The sequence below is a fragment of the Podarcis filfolensis genome, assembly GCF_964270895.1.
Source record: "Podarcis filfolensis genome assembly, chromosome: 5".
Classification (NCBI taxonomy): Eukaryota; Metazoa; Chordata; class Lepidosauria; order Squamata; family Lacertidae; genus Podarcis; species Podarcis filfolensis.
The window spans coordinates 2590296-2606208 of record NC_139608.1 but is presented as its reverse complement, the minus strand read 5'-3'; the positions used below and the strand labels follow the sequence as shown (position 1 = coordinate 2606208).

General features: G+C 50.7%; 1 protein-coding gene across 4 annotated transcripts in view; it reads left to right on the top strand.

Annotated features, from left to right (window-relative positions):
• Positions 1 to 15913, top strand: part of LPP (LIM domain containing preferred translocation partner in lipoma) — a 300501-nt gene that overhangs the window by 238775 nt on the left and 45813 nt on the right. For all 4 annotated transcript variants that reach the window (XM_083612854.1, XM_083612851.1, XM_083612852.1 and 1 more), the window contains one exon: positions 11416 to 11585. In XM_083612854.1, the coding sequence (XP_083468980.1) occupies positions 11416 to 11585 (170 nt within the window). The remainder of the gene's footprint in view (positions 1 to 11415; positions 11586 to 15913) is intronic.

Below are 15913 nucleotides of genomic sequence, written 5' to 3'. Positions count from 1 at the left end.
CTGGCAGCCACAATGCCTCTGCTTCGCCTCCATGGTCGGAGGCAGCTGTGCTTCTGTTGCTGGAAACTGCAGGAGGGGAGAGGGCTCTCGCACTCGGATCCTGCTCGCAGGTTTCCCTTTGGGGCATCTGGTCGGCCCATGAGATCAGAACTGGCCTGGTCTAGCAGGCTCTTTTTACATTCTTACTACCTAGGAAGAAATGCAGTTCTTAACTGGGAGGGGGAAAACATCCCTCATTCCTGCTTTAGATGCTCCCCCCCCCCCCAGTGGAAATAAAGACACAATTATTAAGGTTAATGGGATAAATAAGTCCACAGCTTTATTGGTTACAGGTGTTGAGCGGTATTGGCTTAGGCATTGGTCCTAACCGACTATATCCAACTTCAGTCAGTCCGCTTGAAGTCCGGGAAGGGTTAACCACCAGTAGGGGGAGTCCTGCTGATGCACATCAACTAGGAACTCCCCTGGGGTCACCGCTAGGGGGCGTGCCTTAGGCCCTCATCTCCATAGGCTTTGGACAGGGCCACACCCCCCAGAATCCTTTATCGGACTACCCTTCAATATGTGGGGCAGGTGATGGCGCTACCTTCCCTCTTCCAACTACAGAGCAATACTAATGCCTAACCGCCAATACCCAGAAAGTTGTGACGATATGCTACGAGGTAGGCAAAAACCAAGTGGCTGGTGCAAATTTGCCAAGTGGAACAATTCCTACCAGGCCACTCAATGGTGACCAATCAAGGTCCATAGCAAGGTCAAGGAATGGAAACCTTATAGGGCGGGAGGGTGGGAAAACAGGAACAGCTGGCAGGCGGGGAGGCCACGTCCTGGTTTAAATTGGGCAGGCCACACCCCCAGAGCCAGCCGATTGGCTGGCCAGGGTGTGATGCGGCTGGGAATCCCCTCAATTGTGCAGGGCTGGGCTCTAGCTGCCGCGCATGGTGGGGCCGTGAAGCCCGCAACTCCACCTCCTCTGTAGGGCGGAAGTGGCTTTCTCTTGCATTTTGTCCTTCAGCACACCAAAGGACTGTGACTGCTTCTCTTGCACTGGGTGCAAAGTCTTGGCAGCGCCACAGGGAACCGCAACTATACTTTAGAACGGAGTGCAAGGGGGGTGGGGAAGCAAATGTTGGTGTTGCCCAGGGCGCCGCTGAAATTTGAGACCCCGAGGTCTGCCAGTGAACACACACCCTCCACCCAAACACCTCAGGTCTCTGCAGCACCCACACAAGCTGCCCACCCAGTCCACCCTCCCCATTTCATCTTGGAGGGTTGGAGGCTGAGCTCAGAAGCAGGGCAGCCCCGTGTCGCATGGCTCCTGAGTCCTGCCTGTTCTTCCATTTGATGGAAATGAGAGGCGACTCTCATGGACATTCGGGATGGAGTCCGAGCCAATACAAATTAGAGGAGGAAATTGCATTAGCCCACCGACTTGTCAGCATTGGGGAGGGGGTATTCCGCTTTGCTTTGGGAGCTGACAGCGAGCTACCGGGCAAGGAGGTGGGTGGTTGCAAGGCTGGAGCATCAACCAAGCGGTCAGGGTTTCAAAAGGCTGCTTAAGACCTTCCAGGGCCAGCTGCAGATATTTTGCTGCCTGACGGGAAGAACAGACGGTTGTCATGCAGCCCTGACAAGTCACAATCAGAACCCCAGCAGGGTTGCAGTCGGATCTTACTTCAAGGCTGGTGTGAAGAACACAAGGACATAAGAAGAGCCTGCTGGATCAGGCCAGTGACCCATCTGGTGCAGGATTCTGGTCCCACGGTGGCCAACCTGCGGGAAACCTGCAAGCAGGATCTGAGCACAACCCTCTTCCTTCCTGTGGTTTCCAGCAACTGCAGATTGGGAGCCACAAGTGGAGCAAACTTCTTTGACGTCTGCTGAGATGCTGGGGGGGGGGGGTTCCCTGAAAGAATGAGTCTTGCTGGGGTTCTTGGGGGGGCAGCCATGACCAGGTGAAAGAGAAACGAAAGAGCGTTGGCTTATTAATTCTGTGCCTTTTATAACACCCTTCCTGGGGGTCTTAAAGCGGTGAAAAGGACCACCACAACCAGAGTCAGGGCCTTTTCAACACTGGCTCCAACCTGGTGGAACGCTCTGCCTCATGAGACCAGGGCCCTGCAGGATCTGATTTCTTTCCACAGGGCCTGTAAGACAGAGTTGTTCCGCCTGGCCTTTGGCTTGGAGTCATTTTGATCCCCTCCCCCTCTTTCCTTTCTCCTTCTGTGATGGAACTCCTATTTGGGGACTTCCCTGGTTTTTTTCTGGCCCACGTAGGACCAGTCTGAATAGCTGGCCTTGGTGAAGATTTGACGTTTTCATCCCCCCAAAGTTTTTTTATTTTAGTTTCTATTGAAATGAGGCTGCATTTTAATGTATTTTAATCTTGTTTTTAAGTTGTATTTCGATCAATTGTTTTATATCGGGTGTTAGCCGCCGTGAGCCTGGTCTTGTCTGGGGAGGGCGGGGTATAAATAAAATTTATTATTATTATTAAAAGCAACACATCAGAGCATAAGAAGACCATGCAGGGTCTGGCCCATGGCCCATCTAGTCCAGCACCCTATTCTCAAAGTTTCCAAACAGATGCCTCTTCTGGGAAGCCCTCAAGGAGGACCCGAGGGCAAGAGAAACTGGGGTCCAGTAACTGGCATTCAGAAGCATCGCTGACTCCAACAGTGGTCACAGAGCAGAGCTAGTAGCCATCGAAAGCCCTCTCCTCCCTGAATTTGTCTGGCTGGCCACTGTGAGAACAGGATGCTGGACTAGATGGGCCACTTGATTGATCCTGCAGGCCCTTCTGATGTTCTTAAGACCATAAGAATGGCCGTAGCAGGGAGGGGTCAGGCCAGAGATTTGACTGCAGTAATTCAGAATACTGGGGGGACTGGCACTTTTGAAAGTTCCCTGCCCCCTGTTATAAAATCCCTATAAACATACAGCTTACACACCAGGGAGGCATGAATGGTTTTCCAGCCCTTTGTGTTCTGTATCTTTCTTGTTTTCCTATATGCTGGGACTTCTTAAGATGGGGCATTCCTAACTGTGATCTCACACCTGCTGCTACCTGCGAAGATTGGGCTTTGTGCCCCTGGGGCAGCTTTCTGGAGGAGAGGAGCCTCTACTGTCTTGCAGAGCCCCCTCTGCAGATGGCCCAGGGGTGGTGCTGCAGCCCCCTGCTCTTCAAGGGGTCAGACAATTCACCCTGTAAAGCTGATGGCTAGGGCTGATTTAGCATATGCAACACTGGGGTGCAAAAAACTGCCCTGTGTCCCCAATTGGGGGGGCAGGCCAAAGTTGTTGAGCTTTTTAGGGGGGCACACAACTCTCTCCCATGCCGCACACAACTCTCTCTCGACGGCCCTTCAATCCCAGGTGCGCAGGAGGGCAGAACTGGCCAGCTGCCTCAGCACCCTCAGAAGCTAACTGAGAACCAAGGTCCGAGTCCAGTCTGAGGTCGAGGGTGCAGTATGGAGGCCGTCCGTCAAAGCTGAAGCGGGGTCCAAGGCGGGGAGTCAGGTGGGGTCAGGAACTCTGGCAGATGAGCAGGACAGGGTGCAGGCAGGAACAGGTTACCAACAACGTTGCTCCCGCAACCTGGGACTGGGGCTGGCTGGCTTTTATCTGCCCCGAGGCATAGGGTGGCCCCGATCCTCTGGTGACTCGCCTCTCCTGGCCTGGAGGTGAGCACTCCTCCTGCGGGAACTTAGCCTCTGCAGCTCAGGAGAGGCTGGAGGGTTACCGGGCCCAGAGGCAGCCTCACCTTCCCCTGACAGGGCTGGGAGTGGAGCACCTGCAGGCAATGGGTCCTCCATCACCTCAGGAGCCAGAGCAGACTCAGCTGGTGCCTGCACCTGAGGACCCAGCACAGGTGAGGACCCTTCAGGCTCATGCCCCAGCCCCGGCTCAGCTGGTTCTGGAGACGGGGACTCCTATGCAGGCTGGGATTCCTCAGGTTCAGCCTCCGAGTCTGAGTCCCAGGCCATCACACACCCACAGCAAAAAGAAACCTGTGGCGCTCCGACACACTCTGCTCCGCTCGGCAGCAGCTGTCGGCTGGCCTGGCTCTTCAATCCCCGGACTCCAAATCTCAGCCCCGGGCTCTCGACCTGTCGCCCCCGAGAGCCCCGCACCCAGGTGCCCTGCACCCCTAGCGCCTATGGGTAAGCCAGCCCTGCTGCTGGCTATTCAGCACCTCCCAGGCTGGTCATCGCTTTGTTTGAAGACCACCAGCCCTGACCCCACTTTCCTGCATTGGCAAGGGGAAAGAGTGTATGCCCCCTGCCCAAAGGTGGTCCTGTGATTCACATGCACCTGCGGTTGCTGAAGGATCACTTTCCTTTGTGTAGAAACGATCTGGAAGGGTTAATCCCAGGACCAGATAAGGGGCAGGGGGGGAAAGAAGCGCTTGACAGCCACCAGAGGTTTTAATTGAATGTCAGTGCTGCTGGAATTTGCTGTCGCACTCAGAACTCCGGATAATGCTCCATTGTTATGAAAACTGATAATCCAGCCTCAGCAATGGGTTGTTTCTTTCAGTGTGACAATCAGCTCTGTCATTTTGGGGGTGGGCATGTTTCCGTTGGGTGTAGATTGTTCCCTACACTTAGTCTCTCTCTTCCCCACACTTCCACCCACACCTTTTCCCTTTTGAAAGGAGAGGGGGGCGCCTTTTAGCTGCGCTCGTTCTGGGATAATTTTGGAACGGTGCGGGAATGGAGGATGAGATCTCGGAAGGCCACGGCAAAGGGAGAGGCATTAGCAATCAGATGCAATTTTGCGCGCTGAATGAGTGCTTTCATCAAGCGATGTCTTTCGTATCTCTCTCCTCCTAAAATACAAAATATGCCGTAGTTGGAGTATTTTGGGATGAACCGAGCAGCAAACATTTCTGCTCTGCAAAGAAAACTCATCTGAAACATCAACCCTGGGAAATTACCTGGGAGTCACGAGATCTTCTTGAACCTGACCAGGCGGGAAGCAGGCAGTCTGTGGCCTTGCCCTGTTGAATCACAAAATCCTAGAACTGTATAGTGAAAAGGGATCCATTGCCCCCTGCAATGAAGGAATATTTTGCCCAGCCGCCTGCAAAGCAATTCAGGCCAGGAGCTGGCAGGGAGGGGCATTGTCACCCCGCCAACATCCCGGCAGAGGCATCACTGCTTTTTACCCAGAGGGGCAAGGAGGTCGGTACTGTTCAGGAACACTGGTGAGACCACTACTTTGGCTCTGCAGGGGTACTCACGCAGCACCCCCTCCCTAATGCCTCACCCCCCCTCCTCCCAGAAAGCAACAGCAAAAGAAGCTAAATGCTGGAAGATTCGGGACAGACAAATGAAAGTGCTTCTCCACAAAGTTAAACTGTGGAACTCTCTCCCACTGGAGGCAGCGGATGTCTTTAAAAGAGGATTGAAGGAGGAGGGCTACAAAGCAGAATGGCTGTGCTGTGTCTCCACAGTTTGAGGCAGCGATGCTTCTCAATATCAGTGGCTGGAAACCGCAAGAGGAAAGCGTTGCCCTTGTGTTCGAATCCTGCTTGTATGCTTCCCTTTGCCATGGACCCGATCCAGCAGGCTCTTCTTACATTCATAAGTCTACAGGCCTCCCAGCTCTACTGAAAGCCTTCATAGAATCACAGAACAGAGTTGGAAGAGACCATGAGGGTCATCTAGTCCAACCCCAATGAAGGAATTTTTTGGGTCCAGTGTGGGGCTCAAACCCACGACACTGAGCTTAAGGCCCTGGTGCTCTACTGACCGAGCTATCCCAAGCTCAGCTTGACTTCTGTGACCGCATTGCATAGTTAAAACATTCAACAACGAGAAGAAAGGAAGACCCAACGCTGCTCTCTTTCCCCCTCTTCGCAGAACACCGTGTCCCAACTATTCTTATCCCTCGCCGTCAAATGGCTGTCGTGAGCAGAAGGTCTTAAAAGATTAAAGTGTGGTCACCGGTGGCCTTTGACTGGAAGGGAAATCCATAAGAGCAAAGCTCTGTGTGTGTTTGCGTGACACGCACCGTAGCCGGGATTCGGGGCGGGCGAGGGTTCAACAAGGACCAGGAACGGAAATCTTGTTAGGCTGCTGACTAGAAACGCTGTTCTGTCATCGATATTTCTTCATTAGGAATAATGATTTTTCCACGTCCGCTGCCAGTGGGTTCCCGGCCGTCCAAAAGCCGGGATGTGCCATGAATCTCTAAAGCGCACTTATCGGAGGGACTCCGAAAGCGGCGAGAATTCAGAAGGCGGCGAGGGAGGGGGGCAGGTTGCACGCACTGCGATGCCGCAGGAACAGCGATTATTGATGGCACCTGTGGGAGCCCTTAGGTGGATATTTCAGTCTGATGTATTTACATAAGAAAGACGTCCTGGCTCAAAGACGCCGTGTTCTGTTTCTCCAGCTCTCCGTCATGTATCGCTCTGCAGCAGTGGCGGGGGCTCTGGGGAGCGGCGGAAGCAGGCGCATGTAACCGTGATGAAGGCATCTCCTTGCAAGCCAAAGGAGCAGGGAGGGATGGCTTTGGCTGCTGCATCATCTCAGAGTTTTCGTCCGTTCCTTCCAATGCCTCGCCTGACCTCTTAAGAACACTGCTTGTTGTTGTTTAGTCGTTTAGTCGTGTCCGACTCCTCGTGACCCCCTGGACCAGAGCACGCCAGGCCCTCCTGTCTTCCACTGCCTCCCGCAGTTTGGTCAAACTCATGCTGGTAGCTTTGAGAACACTGTCCCACCATCTCATCCTCTGTCATCCCCTTCTCCTTGTGCCCTCCATCTTTCCCAACATCAGGGTCTTTTCCAGGGAGTCTTCTCTTCTCATGAGGTGGCCAAAGTCTTGGAGCCTCAGCTTCAGGATCTGTCCTTCCAGTGAGCACTCAGGGCTGATTTCCTTCAGAATGGAGAGGTTTGATCTTCTTGCAGTCCATGGGACTCTCAAGAGTCTCCTCCAACACCATAATTCAAAAGCATCCATTCTTCGGCAATCAGACTTCTTTATGGTCCAGCTCTCACTGGACCAGAACAGTGCTATCATTGATTAAATTGATGTGCCCCCATCCTTCAGAAAATCACAGGGCAGTTTAGAATGTAACAACGTAAGGATAGCATGCTGGATCAGGCCACAGGGCCTTCTTGCCCAGCATCCTCTTCTTACAGTGGGAAGCAGGACCAGAGCTCAAAAGAAACTCTCACCTTTCTCTGGTTTCCTGCAAATCTACTTCGGCCCATCAAAGGAGGTGGACTTGTGGGCTTCACGGCCCCCCTGCGCAATTGGAGGGATTCCAAGCCGCTTCATCTCCTGGCCAGCCAATCGGCTGGCTCTGGGGGCGTGGCCTGCCCTATTTAAGACAGGATGTGACAGGATCTCCCTCTTTGCTGCTCATGAGCTGTTCCTGCTTTTCCCACCCTCCCGCCCTATAAGGTTTCCGTTCCTTGACCTTGCTATGGACCTTGGTTGGTCACCGTTGAGGGGCCTGGTAGGAATTTTTCCACTTGGCAAATTGGCACCAGCCACGTGGTTTTCGCCTACCTCGTAGCAAATCATCACAACTTTCTGGGTATCGGCGGTTAGGCATCGGTATTGTTCTGTAGATGGAAGAGAGGAGGTAGCGCCATCACCTGCCCCCCATATTGAAGGGTAGTCCGATAAAGGATTCTGGGGGGCATGGCCCTGTCCAAAGCCTATGGAGATGAGGGCCTAAGGCACGCCCCTTATTGCTAACCCCGGGGGAGTTCCTAGTTGACGTGCATCAGCCGGACTCCCCCTACTGGTGGTTAACCCTTCCCGGACTTCAAGCGGACTTGCTGAAGCTGGAGATAGTCGGTTAGGACCAATGCCTAAGCCAATATTGCTCATCACCTGTAACCAATAAAAGTTGTGGCCTTATTTAGCCCATTAACCTTAATAATTGTGTCATGTGTCATTTCCACTGATGGGGGTGGGAACTCGCCATACAAAGAGGCTTGTTCAGAAGCATTGCTGTCTCTGGCTGCAGAAGAAGAGCAGAGCCATTGTGGCTATTAGCCACCGACAGCCCTCTCTCCTACATGAATTTGTCTAATCCTCTTTTAAAGCCATCCAAGGTGATGGCCATCGCTGGCTCCTGCAGGAGGGCATTCCACAGTTATTTATTTATTTATTCATTCATTCAATTATTTATACCCCACTCATCTGTCTGGCTTTCCCCAGCCACTCTGGGCAGCTTCCAACAAAAGATTAAAATACAATATCAAATATTAAAGACTGCCCTAAACAGAGCTGCCTTCAGATGTCTTCTAAAAGTCAGATAGTTGTTTATTTCTTTGACATCTGATGGGAGGGCAATCCACAGGGCGGGTGCCACCACCGAGAAGGCCCTCTGCCTGGTTCCCTGTAGATTTGCTTCTCGCAATAGGGGAACCGCCAGAAGGCACTCTGTGCTGTGTGAAGAAGGACTTTTATCTGCCCCGAACCTTCCAGCATTCAGCTTCCTTGGGTGTCCACGAGATTTAATGTTATGGGAGAAATTACTGGACTGGACTTCGTCATGTTCATTCATATCAGCGGGTCCTCTCTGTGTTATACTTACTTGAATGCCACCCTCTATAAACATGAAATAGGTAAAGGGACCCCTGAGCATTAGGTCCAGTCACAGACGACTCTGGGGTTGCGGCGCTCATCTCGCTTTACTGGCCGAGGGAGACAGCGTACAGCTTCCGGGTCATGTGGCCAGCATGATGAATCCGCTTCTGGCGAACCAGAGCAGCGCACGGAAACGGCGTTTACCTTCCCGCCAGAGCGGTACCTATTTATCTACTTGCACTTTGACGTGCTTTCGAACTGCTAGGTTGGCAGGAGCAGGGACCGAGCAACGGGAGCTCACCCTGTCACAGGGATTCGAACCGCCAACCTTCTGATCGGCAAGTCCTGGGCTCTGTGGTTTAACCCACAGCGCCACCCGTGTCCCAAACATGAAATAGAAGTTTACAAAAATCTAGAAATAAAGCAATACCAATGAAAATGATATGCAAAACTCAATAGAAAATCCACATTTAAATCAGACTAATGAACGGGGGTGCGGAGTTCTAGGATGCATTAAAGTTTAAAATAGAAAAGAAATGCAAATGCACAGTAAAAATAATCCACATATAAACCACCATTAGCAATGTAACAAACTAACTGAGATAGCATCCTTTTCATGCAGAAGTTCCTGTTCTTTAAGACGCTCAGAATCTCCTGCTTGGTCTCTGTTTGAAAGCAGGAGGCTTTACCAAGCAACCCCTTTGGTTGACCCAGCAGGGTACTTCTGACATTTATTTTATTTTTAAAAAACTTTTTTTTAATTGTTATTCTCTAAATTTCCTCAAGCATTCCTCCAAAATGCATTGTGAAAACCTGTGCATACATCGCAACCTATAACACTGGACATCTGTAAAATATGTCCACAGGTTAGTATAAACCTTTGGGAGCTGGTCTTTAGTTTGTTATAGAATTTGTGAATGAATGAAGCTCCGCCCTCTTTGCACAAAGGTGTCTCTCTGCTTTGTTCCTCTTAAATTGTGGGTCATTTTTTCAGTCGGGCTTCCCGTGGGAGCAAGTTCCAAGTTTAAGTATGCACTGCATTTCATTTCACTTTTAATATGCATACCGCCTTTCTATATTACTATGCATCTACAAGCTGAAGAAACAGCAAAGCAGACAGCAAAGTTCATACACATAATAAACAATCTGCTCCGATACAAAAAGGCAAACAGTAAAACTAAATATTAGCAAATAATAATTAAACAGTTTACACTTCTCAGTTTTTACTAAACTGTAATCAGCAAAAATAACTGCAAGTCACAATGCACGAAGAAGTCCTCCCATTTCTCTGTCCTGAATCTTCCCATATTCAGCTTCATTACTTGTCCACAAGTTCTAGTATTAGCCTAGAGAGAGGAAAACCTTTCCCAATCTGCTTCCTCTGTGCCGGGTCTAATTTTGTAAACTTCCGCCCTGCCTCCTCTTCCTCCAGCTAATGACCGCTCCCCACATTAAATGGGAGGCGCCCTTTGCGTGGTCGCACGCAGCCCCTGAACCTATGCGGCACCATTAGCACAGGCTTGGCTTCGCCTCCCCCCAGGTGGGATACCTGGAGGTCTCCACCCACCTCAGTCAGTTGCCCAATCCCGCCTGGGGAAGCGTTGCCAAGGTGATCAGGCCAGGTAGGGGGAGGGACCACCTGCCCACACAGTAGAGGGAGGATCTTACCTGGGAATCGCCAGTTGGCTCCAGGGCTTCTCCCCCCCTCCCCTCCCTCAGTTAAGACTTCTTTTGCAGGTTAACCTTTTCTCCACAGGTACGCGGGCGCTGCTACGTCAAGGTCACTGTTCAAGGGCTGGAAAGGAATTCCCCTGCACTGGCAGGTTTGGCTTTCCCGTAGCAAAACGTCACAACTTTCACGGTATCAGGCCTTGGGTGGAATCCTTTAGTCTATCTTCCCTGAATTGGAGGGGTGTGCAGTGGTGGCACACGCCCCCCTCCTCTTTGTGGCAGCAATACCAGGGTTCCCCGTTAAAGGGGTTGTTTGAGGGGAGGCTTTGGCCGTACACCTAGAGGTTGTCATTGCTCTCCCCTGCGACAACGGCATAACGGGGGCAGACTGTTGGGAAACTGTGTATGTGCAGCTACTCACACAGAGTCAGTTAAGGTTTGGAAGACAGTCAGAAGGCAATCTGAAGGAGTAAGTCTGCCTGGTGATAACAGAGGCATGGAGACAGCTCCCTGATTGGTCAAGCTCTCTCAAGGGAGTGATAATTAATGGCCTACTAACTGGATTGTGTTAGTTCAGTATTCAGTGTTCTGTGTGTCAGTGCAGGAGTTGTGAGTTGTGTGAGAGAGAGCTAGCAAAAGATCCGTGTTCTGTTCCTGTAGATAGTCCACTGTGTATAATATAAAAACCTAACTACAAGTTCTTAGTTCCTGCTTCATCTATCCTGTCTGCAGCCAAGTCGCCAGTTGCTTCCGTGGATTCTGCGTTTACTCTGCTAGGTCTGGCTAAGGTCCTGCAACTAGTTGGAAAGTTGTGAAACACCAAATAGGTTTTGCCAATACAGACTCTCTCTGCTTGAACATATGTTCTCCAGAGCCAGCCCATTCCCCCCCCCCCACACTGGATAACCCTGATGTTCCCCAGATCCCCGGCGGGGGAATGGGAGGGATAAACGCCCAATGCCTGAGCCAAGGTCTACCCACATCTGAAACATAATAAAGTTGTGGCCAATTTTAATCCCATAGCACGTTGTCTTGAGTCGTTATTCCACATGGGGGCCGCCCAGGGTTTGGGGGACTCCGCCTGTCCATGCAGATCCAGTTGATGCCCCCTTACGTTCCCATGGGGGTCTCCTTCGCAGCCAAGCACCATGAGTGGCCCCTAACGCCAGGCCCCTCTCTGCCCTCCAGGTCGCTGTGCCCGCTGCGGGGAGAACGTCGTGGGAGAAGGAACCGGCTGCACCGCGATGGACCAGGTCTTCCACGTGGAGTGCTTCACCTGCGTGACCTGCGGCAACAAACTGCGGGGCCAGCCCTTCTACGCTGTGGAGAAGAAAGCCTACTGCGAGCCCTGCTACATCGTAAGTGCCTCCGACCGCTCTCTGCTTCTGGCGGAGCTGGGTGTTCATTCATTGTGTTTCTATCCTGCCTTTTCCTTGAAGGACCTCGTGGCTGTCCCCCTCCTCATTCAGTCCTCACAGCAACCCTGAGAGGTAGGCTTGGCTGAGAGGCAGTGAGTGGTAGCCAAAGCCACACCCCATTGAGCTTCATGGCCAAGTGGGGTTTCGAACTCCAGCCTCTCCCAGGTCTTAGTCCAGCGCTCTAACCACTCCACTGACAGGTGTCTCTTCAGATTCAAGAAGACCGTTTGTATGTTCTGTGTCTCTCTGATTCTCGAGTCCCCACTTACACCAGGGGTCTCCATGTGAGATGTACCTGCCCCTGGGGTGCAATGGGATTATCTTTGGGGTGCACCAAGATGCAAGGGGGTGGCACAGGACACTGGAGGTCATACCTGTCGATGTTGATGCTCATTGGCTGTCTGGAGGACTCAGGTGTGAGGAATCTTCTGAGGAATTCATTTCTGGGAATCCCCAAAGCATACGCTGCTTTGCGTCCAGCTAAGCTACTTGGATAAAGTATCTCCTTTGACCCGGATGACGAACGCCTATTTATTGCATTTCTAGCCAACCTTTTTCTCGATAAAGAGCTCAAGGCAGTGCACCTAGTGCTCCTAAACCCCACATTTTATCCTCGCGGCAACCCTGCGAGGTCAGTTAGCCTGAGAGTGAGTGACTGGCCAGAGGTCTCTTCCATTTCTACAATTCTATGAAGTCATGGACTTACACCTTTCTGGAGCAAAAGGGGACCCTTTGATGGATTCCTCTTTAGCATGTTGTTTTTTTTTAAAGATATTTATTGGAGTTTTACAAAGACATGAATTTAAAAGATCATATAAAAAGAAAGAAATACAATAAAAGAAACATACAAAAATACATAAAATAAGAAAAGGAAAATAAAAACAAATCCATTTTTGTAACCCTAACTCGTTATCTTATTTCCTTGGCCTCCTCACACCTCCCCTTTTTGTATTCCCATTTAAATAATCAAATCAGCAAATCCTTACCCTCTTTCGTTTATCTTAACTCTATATCTTAACATATTATAACTCTATATTTTCATCCATTTATCAATTCATTTTTGCATATTCTTATTAACTTTGTTGCTAATGCCACTTATTTTCAGTCCAACATCATTTTAACATTCATTAATTTTACAGTGTTTCTGAAGATAGTCTTTAAATTTCTTCCAGTCTTCTTCCACCAACTCTTCTCCCAGGTCACGGATTCTGCCAGTCATTTCCGCCAATTCCATATAATCCATCACCTCTTTAGCATGTGTTTTGGGTAGGTAAGCCAACCCCGCCCTTTGCACAACAGAAGAGTCAAGAAACCCACTTTATACGGTGGTCAGGAAGGGGAGACCACGCAGCAGTGTCAAAGTCAAGTCCCGTAGCCTCTGCTTCTCTTACCCTTCAGCATTAGATAAAAATTTACAGCAACGTAAAACTAAACGTTTATGATCAGCCTCATTGCATTTATGTGTCTTACTGGAAAGGAAGGACAATTCATTTGGGAGGAAGGTTCCTGGGGAAGCTGTGTTTATTTCACTTTCATTTCATTGGCCAAGGTGGGAAGAAAGGACGTTGTGCAACTTCAATCCCAAAGAGAAAGACTATGTAGGAATGTGGCAGAGCTTGGCATGCAGAAGGCCTCACATTCAGCTCTTCCCATCTCTGGTAGTAGAGGTGGAAAAGTCCCAGAGAGGTCAGAAAGGAGAGCAAACTAGGCAAGGAGTCCTGTGGGTCATTGAGCCCCTGCCCCACTTGGCCAGCGGACGTTCATAAAATTTGGGAAAAGCCCAAAATTTATCTCAAATCCCGGTCAGTCCCCAAGTTCAATCCCAGTTCAAAGGATCTTGGGTTGGCAGACGTCTCAGAAAGACATCTGAAGCCACCTATCAGATTGGACAAGTTGGGGTTACAAGGACCAACCTCCTGACTTGGTTCCAAGCATCTTAACAAAGCTGTTCCCCTGTGTTGTTTGGAGGCCAGGCCTGTCACTCACAGGATAGCCCCTCCCTCTGGCTGAGACAGACAGGATCTAGCATCTTTAGAGTCCTATCCCAGGGGAAGGACCTTCGCACCCCAGATCCTAGGACCTTTTGGAAGAGCCTGGGATCAGCCAGGAGGACATTGTAGCTACGCACGAACCACTGCAATTGGGGGGGGGGGTTAGCAATGAAGTTTTGTGCCCGCATCACCCCTATGTTAGGAATTAGGTCACTGGGGAGGGGAGGTCGGTATATATCCTGCTTCCCCAGATGAGCAACTTGGAGGGAGATCAGATTCAGCACCATGGACAGTTCACCTGCAGCTGAGACCAAACATCTATGTTGTCTCAGCAAGGTTCTGAGTCTTCTTCTGGTTCTCCTCCTCCTCTGCTTCTAGTTCTCCTCCTCCTCCTCTCCCACAACAGCATAAGAATAGCCTGCTGGATCAGGCCAATGGCCCATCTAGTCCAGCCTCCTGTTCCGACAGTGGCCAGACAGATGCCGCTATGGGAAACCAGAAAGCAGGCTTTGAGCACAAGAGCAACACTCTCCCTTTCTGTGGTTTCCAGCAACTGGATTTCAGAAGCATTTCTGCCTCTGACTGTGGAGGTAGATCATAGCCTTCATGGTTAGTAGCCATCAATAGCCCTCTCCTCCGTGAATTGTCTAATCCTCTTTTGAAGCCATCGCTGCCTCCTGTGGCAGTGAGTTCCATAGTTTAACTTCCTTTTGTTGTTTTATGCTGCTGCAAGGCCGAGGATGGGCCCTATTACCACTCCCTACCAGCAGCTCATACCTCTCAAAAAAAGCTCCACTGCATCTCTAGGGCTGGGTGGTCTCCATCCCTGGAGTGCTACTTCCTAGCCAGTTGAAAAGTCTTCTTCTGCAGCTGTTGGCTCCTTTGGGGCTAATGGAGTTTCCAACTGTGAGGCATCTCTCCCCAAGGTGACTGTGGACCAGCCATCACAAGAGTCTCCTTCAGGCACAAGGAAGGGGAGGCAGTTCTGGTGACCCACATGAGATGGACCAGGGCATCCTTCTCCTCAGAGCTACAGTTTCCAGAGGACTCTGTCTTGGAGGAGGCCTGGTGTAGGGTCACGATCCTGCGCTCACGAGAGCGGGGAAATCTTTCAAAGGGAAAGGGAGGCCCTCCCTCCCGTCTCGCCCCGAATCTGCCATAGTTTTGAGGTGCATCTGCCTCAGGCAGCCCAATAATGGTTTTGAGATTATTTAATCTAATTACTTACGCACTTCATTAGCCTGAGTGAATTGCTGGCGAAGGTTCAGTAAGCTTCCTCCGTTCGGAGATAAAAGGATGAGCAAGAAAACGCAAGAGGATCCTCGTCCTCTCGCCCGCTTTCAGATTTATCATCTAATCTTTGTTAAAGCATAAAAGAATGGTAATTGGCCGGCGGCGTGAGCCTGATCCTCAGCGCGGCTTTGAGCGCTGGAGGGGCAGGATGACAACCCTCATCGAGGACAATTGTCCCAGAGCACCGCAAGGACATCTTGCAAGCAACCACCGAGGGTCCCCAGGGGCTCCAGAAAGCTAGCGACATTTAAGAACAACCGGACATTCAAAAGAAATGCAAATACAAAATGGAATAATAGAAATGTGGAGTTGAAAGAGGTCCACAAGGGTCATCAACCCTCTGCAATGCAGAGATCTCAGCTAAAGCATCGGTGACAGAGGGCCACCCAACCTTTGCTTGAAAGCCGCCATGGAAGAACTTCTTAAGGAGTCCATTCCACCGTCGAATGGCTCTCACCACCGCAAAGGTCTTCCTATGGTTTAGTTGGAATCTTCTTTCTCGTAACTTGAATCCATCAGTGGTGAGTTGAACCTCCGGAGCATTTGAGGGATTAACTATTCAGCAGTTAAACATCACTTCCTGATGGTAAGCACAGCAGAACGGACTCGGTCAAAAGGAGGCAGACTCTCCTTCTTGGAGGTTTTTAAGCAGAGGTTGGATGGCTAGCTGAGATTTCTGCATTGCAGGAGATTGAACTAGATGGCCTTTGGGGTATTTGAAGATCGGTGTCATACGAACTTTCAGTCTCCTCTCCTGCAGGCTTTGTTGTTGTTTAGTCGTTTAGTCGCGTCCGACTCTTCATGACCCCATGGACCAGAGCACGCCAGGCACTCCTGTCTTTCACTGCCTCCCGCAGTTTGGTCAAACTCATGCTGGTACCTTCGAGAACACTGTCCAACCATCTCGTCCTCTGTCGTCCCCTTCTCCTTGTGCCCTCCATCTTTCCCAACATCAGGGTCTTTTCCAGGGAGTCTTCTCTTCTC